At 47.9% G+C, this 27,684-nt stretch overlaps 2 protein-coding genes and 1 non-coding gene across 13 annotated transcripts in view; 1 reads left to right on the forward strand and 2 right to left on the reverse strand.

Annotated features, from left to right (window-relative positions):
* DCUN1D2 (defective in cullin neddylation 1 domain containing 2) overlaps positions 1–26,360 on the reverse strand; it is a 38,864-nt gene extending 12,504 nt beyond the window's left edge. For 2 of the 4 annotated variants that reach the window (XR_008493452.2, XM_054447084.2), the window contains exons 1-4: positions 26,217–26,360; positions 19,499–19,715; positions 16,243–16,411; positions 7,198–7,328 (exon numbers count right to left, since the gene is read on the reverse strand). Coding sequence is in view for 3 of the 4 variants with exons in the window: in XM_054447084.2 (XP_054303059.2) it covers positions 7,198–7,328; positions 16,243–16,411; positions 19,499–19,715; positions 26,217–26,360 (661 nt within the window). In the remaining variant the exon portion in view is untranslated. Of the gene's footprint in view, positions 1–7,197; positions 7,329–16,242; positions 16,412–19,498; positions 19,716–21,147; positions 25,963–25,987; positions 26,190–26,216 lie in introns of those variants that run through there. The other 2 variants (XM_054447086.2, XM_054447085.2) reach the window with 2 other exon arrangements.
* On the reverse strand, positions 14,587–14,750 carry LOC129012031 (U1 spliceosomal RNA). The gene has a single exon (XR_008493538.2). It is a non-coding gene; the product is annotated as a U1 spliceosomal RNA (small nuclear RNA).
* Positions 26,361–26,408: 48 nt separating the features above from the next.
* Positions 26,409–27,684, forward strand: part of TMCO3 (transmembrane and coiled-coil domains 3) — a 63,630-nt gene continuing 62,354 nt past the window's right edge. For 3 of the 8 annotated variants that reach the window (XM_063650674.1, XM_054447076.2, XM_054447080.2), the window contains exon 1: positions 26,598–26,870. The gene's annotated coding sequence lies outside the window, so the exon portion shown is untranslated. Of the gene's footprint in view, positions 27,261–27,684 lie in introns of all 8 variants that reach the window. The other 5 variants (XM_054447078.2, XM_054447075.2, XM_063650672.1 and 2 more) reach the window with 5 other exon arrangements.

A 27,684-nucleotide genomic window follows, 5' to 3' on the forward strand; every position in this document is an offset into this window, starting at 1 on the left:
AGCTTCGTTGCTGACGGGAATGTAAAAAAAAAATGGTGGTTCCTCGTTCCTCAAGAAATCAAACAGAATTACCATACATTCCAGTAATTCCACTTCTGGGTATATACCCAAAAGAATTAAAAGTGGGCCAGGCGCGGTGGCTCATGCCTGTAATCCCAGCACTTTGGGAGGCCGAGGTGGGTGGATCACCTGAGGTCAGGAGTTCGAGACCAGCCTGACCAACATGGAGAAACCCAATCTCTAATAATACAAAAATTAGCCAGGTGTGGTGGTGCATGCCTGTAATCCCAGCTACTCGGGAGGCTGAGGCAGGAGAATCGCTTAAACCTGGGAGGCGGAGGTTGCAGTGAGCCAAGATCGCGCCACTGCACTCCAGCCTGGGCGACAGAGCAAGACTCCATCTCAAAAAAATAAAAAAAAAAAAGAATTAAAAGCAGGGTCTAAAACAGATACATGTACACCCATGTTCATAGCAGTGTTATTCACAATAGCCAAATGGTAAAAGCAACCCAAGTGTCCACTGGGATAAACAAAATGTGGTCTATGCATACAGGGAATCTTATTAAGCCTTGAAAAAGGAAGGAAATTCTGACATATACTACAACAAAACATTACACCAAGCGAAATGAGCTGGTCACAAAAAGATACATACTGTGTGATTCCACTTACGTGAGGTCCCAAGAGGAGCCAACTCCAGAGACCAGAAGTAGAACGGGGGCTGCCAGTGGCTGGGGGAGAGGGGAGTGGGGAGTCAGTGTTTGATGGGGACAGAGTTTCAGTTTGGGAAGATGAGAAAGTTCTGGGAATAAATACTGGTGATGTTTATACAACACTGTGAATGTACTTAGTGCTATTGAACCGTACACTTAAAAATAGTTAAAATGGTTAAAAGAAAAGACAAAAGAACAGTCCTGGGGAAATAAACCCCCAAGGACTCCTGACTTGACTGGTTTAAATGCGAGGCGTCCCACGCTCCATCACCCTCTCCTTCAGACAAGCGGCCTATGAGGACGCAGCACTAAAGGGGACGGGGGAGGGCCCTGCACAGGCGGGGCAGAGGCAGCATAGTGTGTAACCTTCCCTGAATCTGCGCATAAAAGCAGATGCAGCAATTAGAAAGCAAAGCCAAACACCCAGAGGCAACATTTACCATAAATTTAGGTGAGAAAGTATCATCACAAACCCAGGTTGTAAGCTAGGGGATGAGCCACTGCCAGCAATAGGACCCGCGTGGTGCCGTCGTGCTGGGGATGTGGTGGGGCACAGGGCCTCTGACAGATGTGAGAACAGGAGGGCCTCGGACGCCAAGACCAGGGAAGGACGAGCCTGAATTAGGCTGTGGCTGAGGGCAGAGGCCACCAACAGGGAAGCGCCTGGGAGCAGAACAGGCCGGGCAGGCGGGCAAGGGACAATGGAGATGGAAAAGAGAGAAAAGCTGAGGAGGGGAGAGGAGCAGTGCCAGACAATTTCAGACAGCAAAACCGACATTTCTGTCTACTACACGCCTACACACACACACACACACACACACACACACACGAGGGAGCACCATGAAGTCGAAAAGCTCACACACACACACACACACACACACACACACGAGGGAGCACCATGAAGTCGAAAAGCTGCCCCGAACCATCCTCCTTCTGAAAGACTAGGAAAACTAATTTCACATAAAAATGAGCAACAGAACAGCCCTGAGATCAAATCCCATACAGTGCTATCCTGAGAAAAAAGATACTACAAACAGAAGTCACCCCTAGAAAATGAATGCATGCTGGGAAACACACCAACAGAACAGATCAAAAGTGCGACCTTCAGCTGAAACCGTGGCTCATGCCTGTAATCCCAGCACTTTGGGAGCCTGAGGTGAGAGGACTGCGTGAGACCAGCAGTTTGAAACCAGCCCAGGCAACACAGTAAAACTCCGTCTCTCCAAAAAGAGTTTAAAAATTAACCAGGCACAGTCTGTGTGCCTACAGTCCCAGTTAGCTGGGAGGCTGAGGTGGGAGGATCACTGAAACCCAGGAGCCTGAGGCTGCAGTCATGACCACACCTCTGCACTTAAACCTGGGCAACGGAGGGAGACCGCAACTCTAAAACAAAATGTTAAGCCAGGTGTGGTGGCTCATGTCTGTAATCCCAGCACTTTGGGAAGCCGAGGTGCGAGGATCGCTTAAGCCCAAGAATTCGAGGCTGCAGTGAGCTATGATCGCGCCACTCCACTCCAGCCTGGGCAAGAGAGCAAGACCCTGTCTCAAAATAAATTAAAAACTTTTTTTTTTAAGTGTGATCATTGACTTCAAAATAGGCTAAAGGACATTAAGAAATGAAACAAAACATGAAACACCACAAATGAGAATTAGGAAAACTTAGTAATGAGGAAATCACACTCAAGAATTAGAAACAAAGGAAAGTCATTCCGGAAATGACTTTACTAGAAGGCACATGAGGGAGATAAAGGCAGCCACACACGGCATCATCTCAGCCAATGATAGTCCACATAAGTGACAGCAGTCCCACAGGACTGCAAAAGTGCATTTTCACTGCCCCTTTTCTATGCTTCAGTGTGTTTGGATACACAAATCCTCACCACTGTGTTACGGTTGCCTACCGTATTCAGTACAGTCACATGCTGTCCAGGTTTGTATCCCAGGAGCCATGGGCTGTGCCATACCACTAGGCGTGCAATAGGCTACGCCACCCAGGTTTGCAAACATGTGCCCTGTGATGTCGCAAAGGATGAGACTGCCTAACAATGCATTTCTCAGAACCTATCGCTGCCATTATGTGACACATGATGGGTGATGACTTCAGAGGAGGAAATGGTGAAAAAGGAAGATCATTTTTAAAATAAAAAAGAAATGAAGTACAGATAAAAAGGACTGAGAGAAAGCAACGCACACTGCCGAAGACTTAACTCCACAGAAGACTCTACAGAGGACCCAACTCCATAGGGGACCCAACTCCACAGAGGACCCAACACCATGGAAGACCCAACTCCACAGGGGACCCAGCTCCACAGGGGACCCAACTCCAAACAAGACCAAACTGCACAGGGGACCCAGCTCCACAGGGGACCCAACTCCACAGAAGACCCAGCTCCACAGGGGACCCAACTCCACTGAGGACCCAACTCCACAGGGGACCGAACTCCACAGGGGACCCAACTCCACAGGGGACCCAGCTCCACAGAAGACCCAACTCCACAGGGGACCCAGCTCCACAGAGGACCCAGCTCCACAGGGGACCCAACTCCACAGGGGACCCAACTCCACAGAGGACCCAACTCCACAGAAGACACAACTCTACAGAGGACCCAACTAAACAGAAGACCCAACTCCACAGGGGACCCAACTCCACAGGAGTCCCAACTCCACAGGGGACCCAACTCCACAGGGGACCCAGCTCCACAGGGGACCCAGCTCCACAGAAGACCCAACTCCACAGGGGACCCAACTCCACAGGGGACCCAGCTCCACAGGGGACCCAGCTCCACAGAAGACCCAACTCCACAGGGGACCCAGCTCCACAGGGGACCCAACTCCACAGAAGACCCAACTCCACAGGGGACCCAACTCCACAGGGGACCCAACTCCACAGGGGACCCAACTCCACAGAAGACCCAACTCCACAGGGGACCCAACTCCACAGAAGACACAACTCCACAGGGGACCCAACTCCACAGAAGACCCAACTCCACAGGAGACCCAACTCCACAGGGGACCCAACTCCACAGGGGACCCAACTCCACAGAAGACCCAACTCCACAGGGGACCCACCTCCACAGAAGACCCAACTCCACAGGGGACTCAACTTCACAGGGGATCCAACTCCACAGAAGACACAACTCCACAAGGGACCCACCTCCACAGAAGACCCAACTCCACAGGGGACTCAACTTCACAGGGGATCCAACTCACAGAAGACACAACTCCACAAGGGACCCACCTCCACAGAAGACCCAACTCCACAAGGGACCCAACTCCACAGAAGACCCAACTCCACAGGGGACCCAACTCCACAGAAGACCCAACTCCACAAGGGACCCAAATCCACAGGGGACCCAACTCCACAGAACACCCAACTCCACAGGGGACCCAACTCCACAGAAGACACAACTCCACAGAGGACCCAACTCCACAGAAGACCCAACTCCACAGGACACCCAACTCCACAGAAGACCCAACTCCACAGGGGACCCAACTCCACAGAACACCCAACTCCACAGAACACCCAACTCCACAGGGGACCCAACTCCACAAAAGACCCAACTCCACAGGGGACCCAACTCCACTGAGGACCTAACTCCGCAGGGGACCTAACTCCACAGGGGACCCAACTCCACAGGGGACCCAACTCCACAGAGGACCCAACTCCACAGGGGACCCAACTCCACAGGGGACCCAACTCCACAGAGGACCTAACTCCAATTATATGGGTAATAGGAGTTTCCATAGAGACCAAAACCAAATACAAGGAACAGAACAAATGCTTAAAAGTATAATTCAAGAACATATTCCCTGAAATTAAAAAAAGATTAGAAAGTACTTACTGAAAACACTCAGCAGCATATATGAGAACACTGACCATGGATGACCCACAACACCCAGACACATTTTAGTAAAATTACTGGGCTTCAAAGCAAAAGGAAAAATAGCCTTTGTTTGGGTATTTAGGCAAAACAGTAAGCAACTTATAAGGCCAAGAAGATTGGCTTGTCATCATTCTGTTTGACAATAATGATCTACGCTAGAAGATCTATGCCAGAAGAAAGTGGAGTGACACACTTAAGATATTCAAAGGAATAAAAAGCATTTTTTTACTCAGCACACTTAAGACATTCAAAGGAACAAAAAGAATTTTTTATACCCAGCACGCAAGGACTCAGGGAATACTGAGGGAATACTGTCCCCAAAAGCACTTCCTGGGGATCCACTGGAGAATGAATTTCAAAACCTGTGAGCAGAGAGACATCAACGGAAACCCTGGCGATGAGCAGGGGCTGCTGGGGAACACAGAGCAAAGACCACCCACAACGACAGGGGAGGCCTGGCTGTGTGCCTGGAAAACAAAAGCAAGGCCCAACTATTGTTTTAAGTGGGGGGAGAGTGTATTACCCGCCCCCCCGCCCTTTTCTTTTCCGCTACTCACAGTAATTCTACTGGTGGAGACAGCATTCCTTTCGTCACTCTGAGCCTGTGGTGTGTGCCATGTGGGATTGGGCTAACACGTCACCATGGATATTCTAACGCTATCCTCACCTGTGCCCTTGAGAACCAGAGCAGGAGAAGGGAAACACAGTTGCAATACAGACAAGCTCAAGTAGGAAAAATAATCTGTAGTCCTGACTGTGGTTTAGAAGCATCCAAATGAACAAAAATTTAAAAAATAAAATAAAATAAAGCCTAGAAACGATGACTCTGAATGAGCACCAGCTGTGACCCCACCACGGCCTGAAACCTGTTTCCGCTAAAAGAAATCAGGGCTTCTTGGAGAAAAAGCGAGTCCAGGTCTGAGGCAGAAGGCGACTGGTCGAGCCCAGGGCAGCCTGCCATGCAGACAGGAAGGGGGCGGTCACCACCACCAGAGCACACCAACAGCACTCCATGAGTTCACGGGGACATGAACAATAAACTGACCGAACGCACTCGCCCCCGAGGTCATCTGGCCTTTCTGAGCAGCCTGCACCTCTGGCACCCAACACCAGGAGAAATCACAGGGATGATCACAGAAAGACTTCCTTCTGTGATCATCCCAGCTCACAAACAGAAAGGGCAGGACAGGCTCTCGTCAGTTCGCAGCCCTGAGCAAGGCTGGGGGTCTTGCACTGCTGGTGTCCCTAGGTGTCGCATGCGCAGGCTCCTGAGCCAAGATGCAGCAGGCACCGCTACTGTTACCCAAGAGGCAAAGTGAGAGCCCAACAGGCCCCAGGGCCTTGCACAGCAGGTACTGTAATTCAGTAACCAGTGTGGGGCTGAGATGTGTCTCAGCACCTGTTATCTCTCACCAGCCCTCTGTCTCTCTCTCCCCTGTGCCTCTGCCCGTGTCCCCCTGCGCCTCTGCTCCCGTACCTCTGTCCTTCTGTCCCCCCGTGCCTCTGTCTCCTGTGCCTCTGTCCCTCTGTCCCCCATCTATCCCTCTGTCCCGTCTCTGCCCGTGTCCCCCCGTGCCTGTCTCCTGTGCCTCTGTCCCTCTGTCCCGTCTCTCTATCCCTCTGTCTCCTGTGCCTCTGTCCCTCTGTCCCCCGTCTCTCTATCCCTCTGTCCTGTGTCTCTGCTCCTCTGTGCCTGCGTTCCCTGTCCTTCTGCCCCGTGCCTCTGACCCTGTGCCTGTTCCTCTGTGCAACTGCCCTCTCAGGTGATCACTGCACCCCTCCCAGAGCCCAACCCAGCTCCACCTCCACCTTCACTGCAGTCCCTGAATCCCTGCTGCAGGGTTAGCAGTGACAGTTAAAGCAAATGCAGACTCCTCAAGTAAAAGAAAAATTTATTATTGTCCATGCAAATGGGCCACATTAATGGTCCACACAAATGGAGTACACTATTTTAAAATAAAACGCAAAAGTGGGCTGAATTGTCGGTATGCGGGCTGGTCTGTGTGGCACAGAGGGAACAATTATGAACTGATACATTTACAAATTAGTTTACATTTTAAAATTTAAATATGTAAACCCAGAAGTTGAGAGATGCTATCAACTGAGATTTTCAGGTACGCGGTATTATAAACTCATCTACCTACACACACAGCAAAGTGTGGAGAAGAAAAGAAACAGAGAAGGTGGTAATGTTACAGCTGGGCCGGCCGCAGTGGCTCATGCCTGTCACCCCAACACTCTGAAGTGGGAAGAATGCCTGAGCTCAGGAGTTCGAGACCAGAATAGGCAACAAGGCAAGACCTTGTCTTTACTAAAAATTAAAACACAAATGAAAATAGCCAGATGCGGTGGTGGACGCCTGTTGTCCCAGCTACTCGGGAGGCTGAGGTGGGAGGATTGCTTGAGCCCAGGAGATTGAGGCTGCAGTGAGCTGTGATTGTACCACTGCACTCCAGCCTAGGTGACAGAGCAAGACCGTATCTCAAAAAAACCAAACCAAAACCCAAAAACATTACAGTTGGCTGCACAGAAATCACGTTGCTCACGTCCACTGAAAACCTCATTATGATGTGGCATTTTACATATTTGGATTTCATACTCACCTAAACCTTTCTGCCCTGGATTCTTAGCGAAGGTGAAGGTAAACTGATAAAAATCTTTAAATTTGGCTGTGTCCTTCAGCTCCTGCTCCAGTCTTGGCAGAAGAGCCTTTAGCTTCTCCATGCTGTCACACCTGCAATGACAGAGAGTGGTTTGTCCCGCGGCAGATGCGCCTCCCTAGTCGACTCCCCTTGTGCCCTGTGCAGGAACTGTGACCAGGCACGCAGCTCCAGCTGGAGGCCGTATTTCCCAACTTCCTTTCCCAGACGCCCCCTAAGGCTCTAAGTGATGATGTAAGAGAAGGTAAGGGGGGCAACGTCTCCCTTGCTAAAAGGAATTCAAAATGCTCTAAGACAGATACTGGTGGCAGCTGCCCAGCTCTGGGAATATACTAAAACCACTGAGTTGCAGACTTTAAATGAGAGAAAATATGGTATGTGAATTAGATCTCAATAAAATTATTAAAAGAGCTCTCCCTCTCCCTCCCCCTCCCTCTTCGGTCTCCCTCTCCTTCTTTTTTCGGTCTCCCTCTGTTACCAAAGCTGGACTGTACTGCCGTGATCTTGGCTCGCTGCAACCTCCCTGCCTCGGGCTCCTGTGATTCTCCTGCCTCGGCCTGCCGAGTGCCTGGGATTGCAGGCGCGTGCTGCCACGCCTGACTGGTTTTTGTATTTTTGGTGGAGACGGGGTTTCGCCCTGTTGACCGGGCTGGTCTCCAGCTCCTGGCCTCGAGTGATCTGCCCGCCTCGGCCTCCCGAGGTGCTGGGATTGCAGACGGAGTCTCGCTCACTCAGTGCTCAATGTTGCTCAGGCTGGAGTGCAGTGGCGTGATCTTGGCTCGCTACAACCTCCACCGCCCAGCCGCCTGCCTTGGCCTCCTAAAGTGCTGGGATTACAGCCTCTGCCCGGCCGCCACCCCGTCTAGGAAGTGAGGAGCGTCTCTGCCTGGCCGCCCATCGTCTGGGATGTGAGGAGCCCCTCTGCCCGGCGGCCCCGTCTGGGAAGTGAGGAGCGCCTCTGCCCGGCCGCCATCCCGTATACGAAGTGAGGAACGTCTCTGCCCGGCCGCCCATCGTCTGGGATGTGAGGAGCGCCTCTGCCCAGTTGCCCCGTTGGGGAAGTGAGGAGCGCCTCTGCCCGGTCGCCCCGTCTGGGAGATGAGGAGCACCTCTGCCCGGCCGCCCCGTCTGGGAGGTGAGGAGCGCCTCTGCCCCGCTGCCACCCCATCTGGGAGGAAGTGAGGAGCGCCTCTGCCCGGCCGCCCCGTCTGGGAAGTGAGGAACGCCTCTACCCGGCCGCCCCATCTGGAAAGTGAGGAGCGCCTCTGCCCGGCCGCCCCGTCTGGAAAGTGAGGAGCGCCTCTGCCTGGCTGCCACCCCGTCTGGGAGGTGACGAGCGCCTCTACCCGGCCGCCCCGTCTGGAAAGTGAGGAGCGCCTCTGCCCGGCCGCCCCGTCTGGGAGGTGAGGAGCGCCTCTACCCGGCCGCCCCGTCTGGAAAGTGAGGAGCGCCTCTGCCTGGCTGCCGCCCCGTCTGGGAAGTGAGGAGCGCCTCTGCCCGGCCGCCCCGTCTGGGAGGTGAGGAGTGCCTCTGCCTGGCCGCCACCCTGTCTGGGAAGTGAGGAGCGCCTCTGCCTGGCTGCCCCGTCTGGGAGGTGAGGAGCGCCTCTGCCCGGCCGCCACCCCGTCTGGGAAGTGAGGAGCGCCTCTACCCGGCTGCCGCCCCGTCTGGGAAGTGAGGAGCGCCTCTGCCCGGCCGCCCCGTCTGGGAGGTGAGGAGCGCCTCTGCCCGGCCGCCCATCGTCTGGGAGGTGAGGAGCGCCTCTGCCCGGCTGCCCCGTCTGGGAGGTGAGGAGCGCCTCTACCCGGCCGCCCCGTCTGGAAAGTGAGGAGTGCCTCTGCCTGGCTGCCGCCCCGTCTGGGAAGTGAGGAGCGCCTCTGCCCGGCCGCCCCGTCTGGTAGGTGAGGAGTGCCTCTGCCTGGCCGCCACCCCGTCTGGGAAGTGAGGAGCGCCTCTGCCTGGCTGCCCCGTCTGGGAGGTGAGGAGCGCCTCTGCCCGGCCGCCACCCCGTCTGGGAAGTGAGGAGCGCCTCTACCCGGCTGCCGCCCCGTCTGGGAAGTGAGGAGCGCCTCTGCCCGGCCGCCCCGTCTGGGAGGTGAGGAGCGCCTCTACCCGGCCGCCCCGTCTGGAAAGTGAGGAGCGCCTCTGCCCGGCCGCCCCGTCTGGGAGGTGAGGAGCGCCTCTGCCCGGCCGCCCATCGTCTGGGAGGTGAGGAGCGCCTCTGCCCGGCTGCCCCGTCTGGGAGGTGAGGAGCGCCTCTACCCGGCCGCCCCGTCTGGAAAGTGAGGAGTGCCTCTGCCTGGCTGCCGCCCCGTCTGGGAAGTGAGGAGCGCCTCTGCCTGGCTGCCCCGTCTGGGAGGTGAGGAGCGCCTCTGCCCGGCCGCCCTGTCTGGGGGGTGAGGAGCGCCTCTGCCCGGCCGCCCTGTCTGGGAGGTGTACCCAACAGCTCCGAAGAGACAGCGACCATCGGGAGCGGGCCATGAGGACGATGGCGGTTTTGTTGAAGAGAAGGGGGGGAAGTGTGGGGAAAGGAAGGAGAGATCAGATTGTTGCTGTGTCTGTGTAGAAAGAGGTGGGCATAGGAGACTCCATTTTGTTCTGACTAGGAGAAATTCTTCTGCCTTGGGATGCTGTTGATCTATGGCCTTTCCCCCAGCCCCGTGCTCTCTGAAACATGTGCTGTGTCAACTCAGGGTTAAATGGATTAAGGGCGGTGCAAGATGCGCTTTGTTAAACAGATGCTCGAAGGCAGCATGCTCTTTAAGAGTCATCACCACTCCCTAATCTCAAGTACCCAGGGGCACAAACACTGTGGAAGGCCACAGGGACCTCTGCCTAGGAAAACCAGAGACCTTTGTTCATGTGTTTATCTGCTGACCTTCTCTCCACTATTATCCTATGACCCTGCCATATCCCCCTCTCCGAGAAACACCCAAGAATGATCAATAAATACTTAATAAAAAAAAATTATTAAAAGAAAAACCCAAAACCAACATCTTTTGCCCTCTTCTTGAGAACTGGAACAAGGGCATGGTCTAACTTGGTAGCTTTGACCATGGAGAGAGGCCCCTGCCCTGCGGTGACAGGGCATGAGGTGACAAGATGGCAGGTAATGGTAATGGAAAGATGGAAAGACCCCATTTCTCAGTGACTTGCAGAATGGCAGTCGCCCTGCCAGCTGGGGCCACTGTTACCTCTGTCCCATCATACAAGCAAAAAATAAACTCATATAAATCTTAAGCTACCTTATTTAGGGATCTCTTCATTACAGCAAGTTAGATTTAAAATATCCAGGTATTGTAAAACACAGCTCTATGTTGTTTTAAAATTGCATTTTTCCATCAAAAAGTCAATAACCTTTAAAAACAGTCAACAGCCTCTAAGGCAGAAATCGACAATAGTAAAACAAAGTCTATCTTTGTAATTTCAACTGCACAGCAAAGCACAGAATAAAAGCAACACTTACTCAAGTAGAGTAGACATAAGGAAAGAACATCGAAGAAAGCTTTAGAGCAGCTAGAAAAGTCCTCGAAGACATACACAGAAAAGCACAAATGTATGATTCAGTCCTGTGCGCAGTCACAGTCCTGCGAGCACAGCGAAGTTCTGGTCAACAGCAGAAGGCGTATGTGACAGTGGTCCCATAAAATCATAATGGCACCTAGATTCCTGCCACCTCGAGGCGTCAGAGCCACTGTGTCTAGCACAACGCATGACCAATTCCACCTTTAGGTGTGTTTAGATACAGACTTACCATTGTGTTACAGCTGCCTATAGAACTGAGTACAGTCACCTGCTGAACAGGTTCATAGCCTAGGAGCAACAGGCTGTACCACAGACTAGGTGTGTAGTGGGGTGTACCATCTCGGTTTGTGTAAGTACACTCTGTGATATCTGCACAGTGAAATTTCCTAACGATGCATTTCTCAGAACGTGTTCCTGTCTCTGAGTGACGCATGACTGTACTGTAGGTGAAGGTGAGCGTAAGCACCAGCCACATCAAGGGTGGCGGCCGGGCCAGGTACAGTGGCTCATTCCTGTAATCCCAGTGCTTTGAAAGGTGGAGGAAGGAGGATTGCTTGAGGCCAGGAGTTTGAGACCAGTCTGGGCAACATAGAGAGACCCAGTCTCCACAAAAAATAAAAACTAGCCAGGTGTGGTGGCATGTGCCTGAAGTCCCAGCAACGCACTGTACCCCAGTTGGCACAACAGAGTGTGACCTTCTTAAAAAAGGGAGTGGGTAGCAGCTGAGGGCTCTTTGCCATTTCAGCCTCCTCTTCCCTCCAGGGAGGCATGGACAATCAGACTTCTGGGCCAGGCCCACTGTGCCCCACCGCCTATTGGAGCAGTCCTTCACCGTGACTCTAGCTGGATGTAATCAGGAACTCAGTGTGCACCACCTCACGTCTGGCTGTTTCTGCCTTTGTGATGTCCGAGAGGTTTGTCCCTGTGGGTATGCACAGCTACAGCTGCTCATTTTCTTGGCCATATAGAATTCTTGTTATATACATATTTTATGATTCATAAATGCTACTGTTGGTGAACATTCTGGCTGTTCCTAGTTTCCTGGTTTGGAGTAATGGTGTCACTTCTGTATACAGATCACAACATACCTGTGAATGTACCACATCAGGCACATTCCAGAGTGGACGGCTGGGTCACGGCATCTGTGCACCTTCCATTTAGTAACTGATGTCAAAACAGTACACTGGAGTCCCGCTCCACGCATTTGCACTCACATTTGCTATCGTGTCTTATTTTAGCACCCTAGAGGGTGGTTTGTTGTGGAGTTCCATTTCACTGTGGTTTTCATCTGCATTTCCCCAGTGAATGAGATTAAGCATCTTATACTTTAACTGGCCCTTGTGCATCCTCTTTTGTGAAGTGCTTGTCAAATCTTTTGGTTGTTTTTCAATGTCTTTTTCTTATTGTTTTGTAGAAATTCTTTATATATTAAAGATACAAGCCTTTGCCAGGAATTTTTAAAGAACTTTCACACAGAACATGGATTGCCTTTCTATTACCTTGATGTTTCTTAACCAGAAGTTCTTATTTTTACTATAATACACTCTATCAGTATTTTTCTTTATGGTGATTTATTGTTTTTGTTGATGTTTTAAAAATTATACTATTTCATAGTCATAAAGACATTTTCCTGTATTATTTTCTACAGACTTTTTGCTTTTGCCTTTGCCTTTCATACTGAAATCTACAATCTATCTGAAACTGATTTTTACATATGGTATGCGGTAGAGGTCAGGATTTATTTTTCCCCAAAATACTAGCTAATTCTCCCAGTATCATTTATTGAAAAAATGTCTTTCTCCACTTAAGTCTAGCTCTGTCATAAACCAGAAGTCCCCACATACACAGACTTCTTTCTGAGCCCTCCATTCTGCTCCACTGGTCTCTGGTCTATTTATCTGATCTGGCGCTTGATGCCATGTAGTCTTAATTACTGTAGCTTTAAAAGTTCCAATTATCTGGTATAGCAAATCTTCCCATCTTGTTCTTTTTCTTCAAGAACTGCTTTTTGACTGCACATTTTCATAGAAATTTCAAATCAGCTTGTCAAATTACACATATATAAACCCACTATCTATTGGGATTTTTAAATTGAGGTCACATTCAATATAAAAAGCTAAGGATAAAATACTGTGTTCCAACCTATGAATGAAGTATATTTCTCCATTTATTCAGGTCTTCTTTCCTGTCTCTCGATGAGTTACAATTTTCTCTATGGGAGTATCACACATCTTTAATCTGATTTATTCTAGGTATTTTGTATTTTTGAAGATATTGAAAAATGACATAGATTTTAAATTTTACCGTTTTGCTGGTTGTTGCACTTGGTGTCCTGAAATAGAACAGGTTTTTATTTGCAGACCTCGGATCCTGTAGTTTGGCTAACGTCACTATTGATTTGAATATTTTATCCATAGGTTGGACTAGCTATGATCTCCTGTTTAATACTGAATAGAAACAGTCATTTGGGTTTTGTTCTGTCTCAAAGGGAAGGTGGCTTACAATTCCAGTAAGTATAATGTTTGCCATAGGAATTTTTTCCTTTTGGCCAGATTAAGAACTGCCCCTCTTATTCTTAGTTTTCTATGAGTTTTTTTTTTTTTTAAATGAAGAAACATTGAATTTGATCAAACCCATCTTATGCACTGGGATGATCCTTTTTTTTCTGTTGTTAACTGTGGTAAATTAATTACACCGATTGACTTTGTAACATTAAACGGATCTTGCATTCCTGGATATAACCAACTCTGTCATGATGTATCATCCTGGGCTTATCGTCTTGAGTTTTTTGCTAATGACTGGTCAGTTTCCTGATACTGTGTGTAGGATTTTTGCATCTTATAATTATCTTATGCATCTTCTGAGTCTTACAGCTGAGAGTGGCCTATAATTTTCCATTCTCAAATGTTCTTCCTTGGTTTCGTCATGCAGCTTTTGCTGGCCTTAAAAACAAATTGTGAAATCTTTCTTCCTTTACTATCATCTGGAAGAGGACGTTTAAAATTGGGGATTTTCGTTTTCATTAGGAGTTTGGTAGGATGTGCCAATTAAGTCATCCCAAACAGGAGCTGTCTCTTTGAGAAGATTTTAAACCACAGGCTCAAATTCTTAAGAGTTACAAAACTATTAAGATGTTCTATTTCTTCATGTGTCAGTTTTAGTAAGTTATATTTTTCACATATGTTGTCAAATTTACTGGCATAAAGCTCTTCATAACAGAACTTTTTTTTTTCAATGCTTCTGGCACCTATCATCTTGTCCCCCTTTTCATCTATGTACGTTACTTGTGATTTACCACATTTACAAGTCTTTTCAAATAACAAGCTTCTGGCTTTATTGATCCTTCCTAATGACAACTTCTTTTCTATTTAATTATTCTTGTAAATTAGTGCTTCTTTAAAAATATTAATTCCTTCCTTCTATATTCTTTTTCTATTTCTTGAGATGGAAGGCTTTGCTCACTGATTTTCAGACTTTCCTTCTTTCTAAAATATGCATTTAATAAGCTGAATTCTACAAGCTTACATATATTGTATTTTCATTATTCAAGATATTTTCTAATTTCCATTGTAACTTCTTTCTCATCCCAGGGGTTACTTAGAGGTATGCAATATCCACACACATCCTAGTTATCTTTCTGTTATATTCCTAGTTTAACTGTACTGTGGTCAGAAAATATACTCCATATCATTTCAAACCTCTGGAAATTGTTGCAATTTACTTAATAGCCCAGTTTATGGTCAATTTTTATTAATGTTCTGTGCCTTTAATAAAGTTTTTTTTTTTTTTTTTTTTAATTTTAAACACCAGGAGAGAAGACGAACATAGTCCCCCACTACCACAGATTATGCAGTCCAGTTTCCCACATCTGGGAAAATCACAGGCGTCAGCACATCTGGAATGCAATGGATAAGCCCAGCCCTGGGAAAATCACCTTCATGAACATGATATCTCTCCCGCCAGGCTGTTCTGTGTTTTCTTTTGAAAAGAATATGTATTCTTCAACATCAAAGGCAACATTCTAAATGTTCTCCTAGGCCATTTGTTCTGCTGTCCAAATCTTCTATTTCCTCACTAATTTTTCATTGACTCATTCCATCAGTTACTACGATGTGTCTGAAAATTCCTCACTTTCATCATGGATTTTGTATCTTTCTCTTTGTAGCTGCTTATTTTTGCTTTAAATACATTGGGACTCTTCCACAAATACATAAAAACGTAAGTGCGGCTGCCTTCCTGGTGACATAAGCCCTTTATCATTATGAAATGGTCCTCCTTATCTGTAGAGTTCCTGTATGCCTCAAAGCTGTTTTAGTTGTATCCATTTTAAACAATATGAACAGGTGATATTTAAAAATCCATCTGGGCCAGGCACGGTGTCTCCCGCCTGTAATCCCAGCACTTTGGGAGGCTGAGGCAAGGTGGGTCGCCTGAAGTCAGGAGTTCAAAACCAGCTTGGCGAATATGGTGAAATCCCGTCTCTACTAAAAATACAAAAATTAGCCGGGCATGAGGCAGGAGAATCGCTTGAACCCAGGAGACGGAGTTTGCTGTGAGCCAAGATCGTGCCACTGCACTCCAGCCTGGGTGACAGAGTAAGACTCCATCTCAAAAAACAAACAAACAAACAAGTAGGAGTACACTCGAAAATAATAAAAAGTTGAGTAAATACATAAACTGGTAACATAATCCTTTATATTATCAAGTATTATATACTACACATAACTGTATGCGCTATGCTTTTACATGACTGGCAGTGCAGTAGGTTTGTCTGTGCCAGCATCGCCACACACAGGCAACGTATTGTGCTATGACATTATGATGGCTGGGATGTAGGAATTTTTTAGCCCCATTCTAAACTTACGGGACCACTGTTGTATAAGCGGTCCACTGTTGACCGAAATCGTCATTATGTAGTGCATGACTGTAGTTCAATAAGCTTAATGATTAAGAGACAGTTACATTAGGCCCTTTCATTTACTTTTATAACTTATCTGATAAGCGAGAAACACCTTAAGTTATTAATGAAGGCTTTATCCCAATCCTGTAGGTAGAATAGAAAAATGTTACAAGCAAAAACCAAAATGACATCTTAATTTTTAACAGAGCAGCATAATAAATTCTACATTTAATATACACTATTATGAAATAACATGAATGTACTGAACCTGGTATTTACTGTCAATTCAAAATTGGAAAGAAAAAAACTCATAAAGAAGAAAATGAGTTTACAAAAGGGATTAATATGAAAAAAATAAAAATGTGAAATGAAATAAAGCTTTAAACTGAAAATTAAAAGGAAACCAAAGGCTTAATAGTGCAGAGAGTACAGATGCATAAGAAATTTTTAAGATACACAAAGAAAATAAGCAGATATGAAATTAGTAGGTACAGGTTGCTGAAAAATAATGTTAGAAGTATTTTCATTTCTGAAAACATTTAAGCTAAGAATAATTGACTTACCCAAGTTCTGTCATGCCATCTAGAAATTCCTTTCTGCTAAATTCACACTGAGTTGCGGCCCTGAACTTCCATGCTATGACCAATACACTGATACTGGCAGGATCCAGGCTCAGATCATCACAAAACTGTTGAATCCCATCGATTCCAATTTTGTTTTCATCTTGTGGATCTGTAGTTAATATCAGGGGAAAAGGAAGTTATACTATTTTGAAAAGTAACTCTAAAATAGGAGGTTTGAATCCTAGTATTCGATTATACTACATAGTTCTAGCAAGCGTGTTTCCAATACATCAATCAATAGGCTGCAGTTTTCTACTACACATGAAAGAAATAGTGAGCAACTAATAATTTATCCAGAAAACGGTCCTATTTTTAAAATCTAGGTTTCTGGGTTTTAGGGAAAAAAAAAAAAATCACTGAATTTTTTTTGAGAAGATCTGTTCACTAAGCAAAACTTAATTTCCCTAAAGTGAAATAAAAATTCAAGTTTACAGAAATTTAGCTCACCCAAAGGCAAACTGCTATAAAAGATACTGTACTGATAAAGTATTTACAATACCTTGAGTTTTTATCACAACTCTGTCAAAGTAAATGAATGATTGATGTTTTTCTTAACTGATTTCATTTGCTAATTCTAATGGTACTGGACAATAACTATTTTTCAGAATCATTTAGCTTATGTATCCACATTTAATAGGTTCCCCACCCCCTATTTCTAGTTTAGAAATAAAATTAAAGAACTTAGCATTTGTTTATCAGAAAATCAAACAGTAAAATATATTTAAGGCATCCCAGCAAGACTTCACTAAAGCTAGTAATTTCAGACAGATTATATCATATTATCATAATGCATAGGTAAATTGTTGGTTTAGAAGGTAAAAATAGAAAACCTGTAGCTTCTCTGCTCAAAGAAAGATCAGGTATGATAAACTTTTCTTCCCCTTCAAACAAAATTTAACTTTGGTCATTTAAGTAGTATACTACCACATATATATAGTTACCAAAGAAAAATTGGTGGCCGGGCACGGTGGCTCACGCCTATAATCCCAGCACTTTGGGAGGCCGAGGCGGGTGGATCACCTGAGCTCAGGAGTTCAAGACCAACCTGGCCAACATGGCAAAACCCCGTCTCTACTAAAAATACAAAAATTAACCGGGCATGGTGGCACACGCCTGTAGTCCCAGCTACTGGGGGGGCTGAGGCAGGAGGATCGCTTGAACCCAGAAGGCGGAGGTTGCAGTGAGCCAAGATCATGTCACTGCACTCCAGCCTGGGTGACAAAAAAAAAAAAAAAAAAGAAAAATTGGTAACAAAATGAAGAAAGCCATAAACATCCTTCTAACTCTATTCTCTTATGTCAGGGAGAAAACAACCTCAGCATAGTTTATGGCACAGAGGTCTGTAAAAAAAAATCCCCACTTATCACCTTATTCAATTCCATCTCCTAATACTATACTTCATAAATAGAAATATTAATCTACAATGCTCTGAGCTAATTAACCATCTCAGTAAATTTCATTACAACCATGTTCAACATTTCAAGTAATTTTGCAAGTACTTGTTCATTTGTATATGTTAATGTAATAACCAATGTTATATTTGTCAACAGTCTTAGAACTACGTTTATTTTTAGAGCCTAAAGTGATTGTACCACATTTCTACTTTAACTGACTATAATTGCATGAATAAAGTTAAATAATAACGAAGGGATGAAGCTTCAGTAACACCCAAAGACACAATTTCCCACTTATACACAAGTATTTTTTCAAAGGCTGCTGTATATATTTAAATAACTTTTTAAAATCTGCATAAAAATCAGCATATGACTTACAAAATTAGCTCAACAATTAACCTAGCCAAAAATTTTTAAAGTAGACTAAAGCTTAACTAAAAACAATTTTCATTCTTTGGAACTACAATAAGTACAAACCTGGTTTGTTTTACCACTGACTATGTTTCTGAGCCAAGATTTTTTAAAGCAATTTTCAACCCACTTTTCAGACCTAAAAAGAAAGACTAAAGCACACACAATTTTAAAAAGTAAAAAATGAAAATAATAAATAAACAAGAACTTGGCTGGGTGCGGTGCCTCATGCCTGTAATCCCAGCACTTTGGGAGGCCAAGGTGGGTGGATCATGAGGTCAAGAGATCGAGACCATCCTGGCCAACACGGTGAAACCCCGTCTCTACTAAAAATACAAAAATTAGCTGGGCGTGGTGGCGTGCACCTGTAGTCCCAGCTGCTTGGGAGGCTGAGGCAGGAGAATCGCTCGAATGTGGGAGGCAGAGGATGCAGTGAGCCGAGATCATACCACTGCACTCCAGCCTGGTGACAGAGCGAGACTCCATCACACAAACACACACACAGACACCAATAAATAAATAAATAAACAAACAAACAAGAACTTAAAGCCAAGGAAATTATTGTATATTCGGGCTAATACTTGTTTAAATGAGAGCCAGGGCTTGGTTTTGTTTTAAAGTTTTAGAAAACTTAGCCTTAAAAACTGCTAGAAAGAAAAAACAAAATAAGTCAGCTCTTAGACTGCTGCCTCTCTCTCTGCATTGGATATGAAATTTAAAGCCTGCAGAGGGGCGTGGATCTGCGTATGCTCATCACCGCAGTCTTAGTTCAAGGCACATTTTGACAAGAAGCATTTTGACAAGAAGCTCTGATCCAAGCACTGATGTCAATAAAAATCACAATCTGCAACAAAAAGTTTCTTTGCTGAGAGCTTTTCCCAAAGCCTCTCTAACCACTGAAGCTATTTCAGGGCTGACATGCCACTACCCGGGCAAGGAAAACACTAAGGTTTACCCTCACTTCAGGATCGTCTTCATGATTTGGTGTTGTTCTTAACCTTCTCATCATCAATATTTCAGCCTAAATAGAAGTGCTTGAAAAAAATACTGTATTAACAGACACAGTCACTCCAAGACACCAAGCCTCCCAGCAGCAGCTTTTCCCTGACAGGCTGTGCAGCGTCAGACTCACCGCACAGAACAAGCGGACACGGGCCTGGCCCTGCTCCATCGCTGACTGCCCCCTTCTCGCCCTCCCCACCCCCACCGATCACAGTCCCAACCCCATTTAAACAGAAGAAAGTGGATTCTGCAGCTGAGCGCTGAGCGTGGGGAGGAGAGAAGCAACGGCAGCCCGGAGACCTGCCCCGGCACCAGAACTCTGGAAGGGCAGCGCGCAGGCCGCTCGCGGAGCCCGACATCCGTCCGGCTTTGCTGCAGTCTCCTCTTACCTTTGTACCTGCCGTACAACCGCTCCAGCTTCTTCTTGTCCACAGCGTTCCGCATGGACTCCCTGTGGAACGAGTCTGGGTTTTGGAAGAAGCTGTCCGTGGCCTCGTCTAGTCTCCACTCATTCTGCGTTAAGCAGTAGATAGCAGTTCTCTCGCCAGCCTGAGTGCACGCCATAAACTGGCGGACCTTGTCCTTCTGAGACGATTTAAGCTTATGCTTTGGGATGCAAAAGAAGTAGGAAAGCCAATGAAGCCGCTCCAGGTTTGTCCCAGCTCTAGCCTAACGCCTGCACTTTAACTGGGCAGAATTAAAGACAAAGCCTTGCTCTTCATCAGTTAAAAAGACTGCACAGTCTTCTGAAAATGGAAACAACAGCATCTATACTGTAACAAACAGGCAGTCTAAGCTTCAAAAATTGTGAGAATTAACATTTTATACAAAATACATTCTGATCTCTACCCAGTTCACTCTGCATGAAGTGTGACTATCATTTTTCTAAAACTCTCAGTAACTCTGCAACGCACATCTAGCCTCTGGGGACACAGGGCAAGGACCTCACGGCATCAGCGGGGGTCGCAGCTGCAGAGTCTTCTTTGGTTTCAATAAAGTTCAGGCTTTAATGAATGGAAAGAGGCTGTGCGGTTGGGGGATTTTTTTTTCCCACTTTAAATCACAGAATCACATTGATGAAAATGTACACAAATAACTAAGAATAGTGTTAAAAGTAATTTATGAAAGTTTCACAAGCAGGCACAAAAAAGCCTGTTATGATTAAATGGAAACAATAATACTAATAACAAGAATGCCTCTGTATACCAGACAGAAATAAAATGAAAAAATAGGACAGAGGCTCTGGGCAGGCAATAAATAACAAAACTGCCAAGTAGCTGTACTATATATAGTATATAATGAAACAAAGTAACATCTTGACACTTCCAGATATAGGAGGGCTGAGTTTCCACTTATCTAAAGTAACTTGATGATGTAATCCCAGCACTTTGGGAGTCTGAGGCGGATCACTTGAGGTCAGGAGTTCAAGACCATCCTGGCCAACATGGAGAAATTCCATCTCTACTAAAAATACAAAAATTAGCTGGGCGTGGTGGCATGCGCCTATAGTCCCAGCTACTTGGGAGGCTGAGGCAGGAGAATCACTTGAACCTGGGAGGTGGAGATTGCAGCGAGCTGAGATCGTGCCACTGCACTCCAGCCTGGGCGACAGGGCGAGACTCTATCTCAATAAATAAATAAATAAAGTAACCTGATAAAAGCAACACTGGAAAAGAAAGTGATACACTAACTTCTCTAAATCCAAACAGACCCTAGAATCTGCTGGATGCTAACGTTTTACAAAAATGCTTTACACAATAATCTAAGCAGGAAATTTTTTACTCAAAAGGATTTATACTCAATCTTGTTCAAATAAAGATGAGACAACTTATAAAAACACATGGAATGATTTATAACATAACTTAACAAAAGTATATAGAAGGATAACAAGGTGTGGATAAGGAAGGGGTGCCATTAGTACAAGGACGTGCCTGTCACATGTAAGAGCTGGAAATCAGGCTCCAAGCTTCCCCAGTGCCACAGCAAAGAAAATACGATTAGTTAGGAAAATCCATTTTCATAAGATCTAAAACCTTACCAGCAGCTCAGAAGTGGTACAGATACAGACCCTTCTGGCCTAAAACCTGAGGGAAATGTCTCCTGCGGCTCCTCACAAAGTTCAATGTCCCCTCACACATACCAATTCCTCACCAAAATGCCAACCACGTACAGCAGAGCCAGCTTCCAGAAGTTTTTTTTTTTTTTTTTTGAGACAGGCAATCAAAAAGCATGCTGATGCCAAAATACCAGAGGACGATTCTGCAGAGGCATTAAGATAACGCTGTCCAGATACGTACTCTCCCATGTGCATCTGGGACCCTGGGTCCTGAAGCCTTTCAGGAGTCCCACAGAACTACCTTCCCGAGTGTACTAAGCTGCCACCGGCCTTGCTCATTCTCACAGAGTGCACAGCAGAGGCCTCCGTGGGCTGCAAGGCTTATGATATCACAGAAATGAACGTGAGATTTGAGAGCCTATCTTTTAGCAAGCCAGACATTAAGATATTTGCAAAAATGTAATGGGTTTATTATTGCTAATTAATTATAGAAATATTTTAATACTATTTTAATTTCTAATATGGTCAATATTGATGACTATTACCCACATAAACAAGAGCTCTCATTTAAGAATGACTGGGGTTCCAATCATTCTTAAAAACATACAGGAAATGTGCTACATATATACCATGGCATACTACATAGCCATAAAAAGGACTGAGATTATGTCCTTTGCAGCAACATGGATGGAGCTGGAGGCCATTTTCCTAAGTGAACTGGCGCAGGAACAGAAAACCAAATGCCACATGTTCTCACTTGTAAGTGAGAGCTGAACACTGAGCAGGCGTGGACACAAAGAAGGAACAACAGACACCAGGGCCTGCTCGAGGGTGGCAGGAGGGAGAGGATCCCAAAACTACCCACCGGCTACTGTGCTTAGTACCTGGCTGACGACATAATCTGTACACCAACTCCCATGACACACAGTTGACCTTTTTAACAAACCTGCACATGTACCCCTGAACCTAAAAGTTAGAAAACAAAAAAACAACCCAAAAACCACATCGAACTCCTGAGACTAAACACTTAGAGAACTGCTAATTCAGGTGAGGCTAGGCAATTAACATTTCGGCTACTCAGAACAATCAGTGTTGAGCATTTGGGAGTCTTGGATCCCTTTTGGAATCTGAGGAGTCACAGGTCCGCCCTCCAGGAAAACATATATGGACCTCACATGTGCAGGCAGCTTTGCATAAAATTTCAGGGGTTTCACAGATGGCTTAAGCCCATCTGCAAAGTCCTCATAAGGAGAAGGTAGAACTCAGATTAAGAATGGATGAAGAAGATCAGAAGCCTTCACTCAGCCAACTTTCTCTCTTAATGTTCCAGACAGCAGCCATCTCTGCCATCTCAGGCCTGTGGGTCTGTTGCAAAAGCAGACAGCCGTAGGCTGTGTTCCAGTAAAACTCAATTTACAAAAACAGACAGCTAGCCTGTGGGCTGTAGTTTGCCGACCCTGATCTAGATTCTAGAGGAATCAATGGAATACATATTCACTACATTATTTCCTGAAACTGAGCTTTTGAAAAGAACTAAACAAAAAATTCAAGGTTGTATTCTCTGGTAAGATCAAATTTAGCTAAATTAAGGCAGATCCCATAGTCTCCGACAGTAAGCTGACAAAAGATACAGCTAGAGTCTTTTTATGAAGTTGACAGCCTTCCCAAGGGAGGATGAGCAAAGCCAAGAATTACCTCAAAAACCTTAGGATAAAGACAGAAGTGCAGCCCCCAAAATGGTCCATCACTAGGAACAGCCATGATTACTATGCAAGTGGTCATCATTGCTAGATTTAAAAATTCTGCCACGGTTATATGACATTTAGTATATCCATATAACGGAACATAATTCAGCCATAAAAAGGAATGAAGTATTGATACATGCCACATGGATGAACTTTTGACACTGAGTAAAAGAAACCAGGCACAAGAAGCCACACAGTGTATGATTCCAGCCACACGGCGCACAACTCCACACGCACAGCGCACAACTCCAGCCACGGCGCACGACTCCGGCCGCACGGCACATGAGTCCGGCCGCACAGTGTGCGATTCCAGCCACACAATGTACAATTCCACTTATATGAAATATCCAGAATGGGCACATCTATATAGAGAGAAAGGTGAGTGGTAGCCAGGGGCTGGGGCAAGGGAGGAGTTGGGAGTGACTGCTAATGGGTACAGTTATCGTTCGGGGTGACAAAAATGTTTTAGGACTAGATAGAGGTGGTGGTTCCACAAATTTGTGAACGTACTAAACACCACTGAATTGTACACTTTAAAATAGTTAATTTTATATGAATTTCACCTAAAAAAATTCAACATTGTACCCTCAAACCCTCCAAGACTAATCAGCAGAATAATATACTCTTTGGCGACTGAATTATTTAACCAGCATTATACAACTGATGACTCCACACCGGGAAATCTGGAAGATACGATGGTGTCTGATCTTGAGCTCCTACCGATAACCCCTTGAAGCCTCCCCTAATATGTGACAACACCATTACACCAGCAGCCTAATTTCTTGGAACTCTAGAAGAACAGATGCAGGAACACATGGATCCAGGCCACTCAAAGTGGCTTTGAATCACTACTGTTAGCTAAAGAGTGGACAGAAGTTGGTATCCAGAAACATGAAGATCCCCCTGCAATCTACTCAAATTGTCTGATGTCACAAGATACTCCAGCAAACCTTGAACCACACGGGGGTGCCAAGGCACTGGTTGTGAATCAGCAAGAGAAGCTTTGGGGTCTAGGCTTAGTCCATTAACAGGCCTCTGGCCAGTCAACAAAGCTGCAATCATTTGATGTCACCCCTTACAGGTTTCTCCATAAAATAACAGTGATTAAAGCAATGATCGATAGCTAAGTCTAAAGACTAGGTGCTTCGTGTCCAAAAGTGACTGAGACCCAAGTTACCTCTTCTGAAAAAGGGAACTGGCATAAAGCTTCTTAGGAAACAAAAAGGCTCGTCAACTAAAAAACTACAGGGGAGAGAAGGAAGCCCTGAGTCCCTCTAGACAGGACTAAACCCAGGTCAAATTAACAAAGGCCCAGACATTGGCAGGAAGCTTTGAGTGCACCCAGACAGGACTGAACCCAGGTCAAATTAACAAAAGCCCAGACGTTGGCAAGAAGCCTCGAGTGCACCCAGACAGGACTGAACCCAGGTCAATCTAATCAAGGTGGATACACTGGAACTAGGGCCGCCCTTCAAGCTCACAACCTTCACTGAGGCTTACCACATCATGCAAATTAAATTATTAAGGCCAGCTTTTAAAGTGTGTACATGGGGCGGGGCGGGGGGAGGCATTTTCTAGGTTTCATTATTTCTGTTAAAATGTACACAATTCTTGAAATAATCTGGACAATCCAGTGGAAACAGCAAATAAAATCTCTAAACTATAAAAAAGTCTCAAACACTTTAATTGTGACCTTGTGAAAAACGACTCATATAATCTGGCACCAAGGATACCCATATGTAAAATGGAAAGAAACTACTCTTAAAATGTCCTTAGGGTCAACTTACACGGGGCTGGCAGGCCAATCACGTTGATCAAATAAACTACGTAAGCTTATGGATCACTTTGATTCCGTTTCGGTATACAGCACGCTAGAGGGAGGGGGAGTTAAATTCATCCCTGCTGTTGGATCTCCAACCTCGGCAGCAGCGGAAGGCTCCTCTCCAGCATCCTGAACATGTTCAAGTTTTCCCCAAACTAAGTTCCTGTCCACTCTGCCCCTGTCCTCCTAAAAGCTGGAGCAAGCTATCTCTACCTGCCCAGGTGTGCATCCTAACTCGCTCCAGCTCGGCCTCCGCAGCGACCCCTAAGGGTCACAAAAGCTTGACTGCTGCGGTCAGTGGGATCTTTTCAGCTGCTCTTTCGTTCAGCACTGCTGATGGCTCCCTCCTCCTTTAAACGCCATCCTCTTGGTTTTCGACACATCCTCCTGGTTTCTCCTACCAGTCCTTCTCAGTCTCCTTTGTGGCTCTTCTCCCATCCTGAAGCTTGTTCACCCTCCACTCCCCTCCACACGTTACCGCGTCCCTTCTCCGGTGGCTCTCTGTGCCTTAGCCAGGACAATCTTTCAGCTCCTATACGTCACCATCGCCTACCACTAAGGGTCTGTGCATTCTGTTTTTTCCGCCTGGAGCCGCATACGGCTGGCTGCCCCGGCACCTCACTTTTTCTCTGGCTCATTTCCAGAGAAATTCTCCACCGTTCAACTCACACCCTCAGCATCTGACACCACTCCCACACCTGCATCCTACAGGTTCCTGGAACCCGTGCCTTAGCCCTTGTCTCAACTGCGGTCAAACAGTTGTGCATCTGGTGCCTGTCTCCCCTGCTGGGGCATCAACTCCCTCAACGCCAAAATCACGCCTGGCCCAGCACCAGTCACACCTAGCAACACCTTGCTGGCCTCTGAACCGATGTGGACTGAATAAATCCCATCCATCACCATTTCCACCACATTTCAAAGTAACTGATGTGCGCCTCCAGCAGCCTCCCTCCTGGGCTGCAGCTCCACAGATGCACAGCTAGAGCCACGCTACAGCCCCGCTGCGCCTCTCCTTCCCCTCCCGGCGGCAGGGCCTCGCCCGCGAATCTGAGCTTCTCGCGGATTCCTTCCTTGCGCTGTTTTGGACAACAGCCTCAGCATCTGCACAGACGCCCGCAGGAGCAGCCGAGCCCTCGCCTGCCTCGACTGCCCGTTTCGGAGCCGCCCTGGGAAGCCCCCGGCCTGGGTTCCGGCTCGGCCCCGGCCTCTGCCCCGCGGCCCCTACAGCTCCTCCCGGCCCCCGCCCTCCGCTCACTCCCTGTCGTCCCTCGCGGCTCCGGGTCAAACCCGCGCTCCCCGCGGTCCCGCGCCTCCGACGCCACCGCTCCGGCTCGCGGGCCCGCGGCGCGCTCCTCCCTCGTGATCCACGCGGAACGCCCCGCGCAGCTCGCTGCGCTCGGCCTCCCCCAACCAGCGCGCCGCCTGCGCCGACCTTGGGGCCCGACCCCGACCCCGACGGGCAGAGGCGACGCCGGGCCACCTACCATCTCCCCCGCGCCGCCCGCGTCTAGCCGGCCCCGACCTCTGCGCAGGCGCGGCGGCCGCTCCGCCCTCGTCCTCGGACGGCCGCGGTCCTCGGCTCCGGGGCAGTGGCGGGAGCCGGCCGCGAGGACTCCCACTCCCGGCATGCTCAGCGCCGCCCGGGGGCCCACGGGAGCTCACGCCCCACCGCCCCTGTGCGTCCCGCCCTCTGCGAGGGCCTTGGCTCGCCCCTGCGGGGTCCGACGCCAGCCTGCAGCTCCCAGGCCCCACGCCGGCCGGGAGGTGCTCTTGGAAGGAAGTGGGCGGCGGTCGGTGCACGGAACTCCACCTCCCGACGTGCCCTCCGCCGCCCGAGGCCGACGGGACCCGCCCACGCCCCGCCTCTTAAAGGGGGGGCCGCAACTGCGGCTGGGCGGGAGTCCGGGTGGGCTGCGCTGAGCGAGGGTGGTGCTGGGCAGGGCGGCGGCTGCTCCCTCCCGGCCCCTCGGCCCTGGTCCCGCCTGGGAAGGGATGCAGGGAAACCCTCGGGCGCTGCGCTCCGAGGCGGGAGACGGCGTCCCCCTCCGCCCCTTGGCTCTTGGCGCCGCAGAGCCCGGCCCAGGCCGCGGAACGGTGATGCTCGGGCCTGACGGGCGGGCGCGGCCCCCTGCGTCCCGGTGAGCGCCGGGCCCGTCCATCCGCGGCTCTTTCCCGGGGTCCCCTTGCTTCCTTCCCTCCCTCCCTGGGGTCCCCTCCTTTCCTTCCCTCCCTCCCTGGGGCTCCCCTCCTCTCTCTCCCTCCCCGGGGCTTCCCTTGCTTCCCTCCCTTCCCGGGGCTCCCCTTCTCTTGCAGGTGTTGTCTCCCGGGGTCGGGTGGTCTGTGTGGCCTGGGGTCCCGCTCCTTCAGGCCTTGCCTAGGCGCTCTTCGCTGAGGCCCACGTTGTAACCTGGAATGGAACCTGCGTTCCCACCCTGGCCTCCCGGGTGGACTCGGGGCCTCCAGGGCCGGCCGCAGAGATGCAGCCCTGTCCCTGGCGCCCCTCCTGTGGCTCCTAACGGCTCCTCACGGTGTCCATGACCCAGGGTGTGGACGCCTGCGCGAGGGAAGCAAGACCGCTGCGTATCGGGTCCCTATTCACTGCCTGTTTTTCTGATTATTCTGTCTTCCAAATTTATTTACCGGGTTTTTCAAAAGGAGTGTCTTAATGATTGGATTACTTGTGAAATATTTGTGGTTTTTTTCTCTTACAGGCTTTACTTAAATATTCTAAAGCTTTTTTGTTGTTGTTGAGACAGAGTTTTGCTGTCGCCCAGGCTGGAGTGCAGTGGCTGGTTAAGGCTCAAGCGATTCTCCCGCCTCAGCCTCCCCAGGAGCTGGGGCCACAGGGGGCATCACGCCCGGCTAATTATTTCATTTTTAATAGAGACAGGGTCTTGCTGTGTTGCCCAGGATAATCTCCAACTCCTGGCCTCAAGCATTTCGCCCACCTCA

The sequence above is a fragment of the Pongo pygmaeus genome, chromosome 14, assembly GCF_028885625.2.
Source record: "Pongo pygmaeus isolate AG05252 chromosome 14, NHGRI_mPonPyg2-v2.0_pri, whole genome shotgun sequence".
Lineage (NCBI taxonomy): Eukaryota > Metazoa > Chordata > Mammalia > Primates > Hominidae > Pongo > Pongo pygmaeus.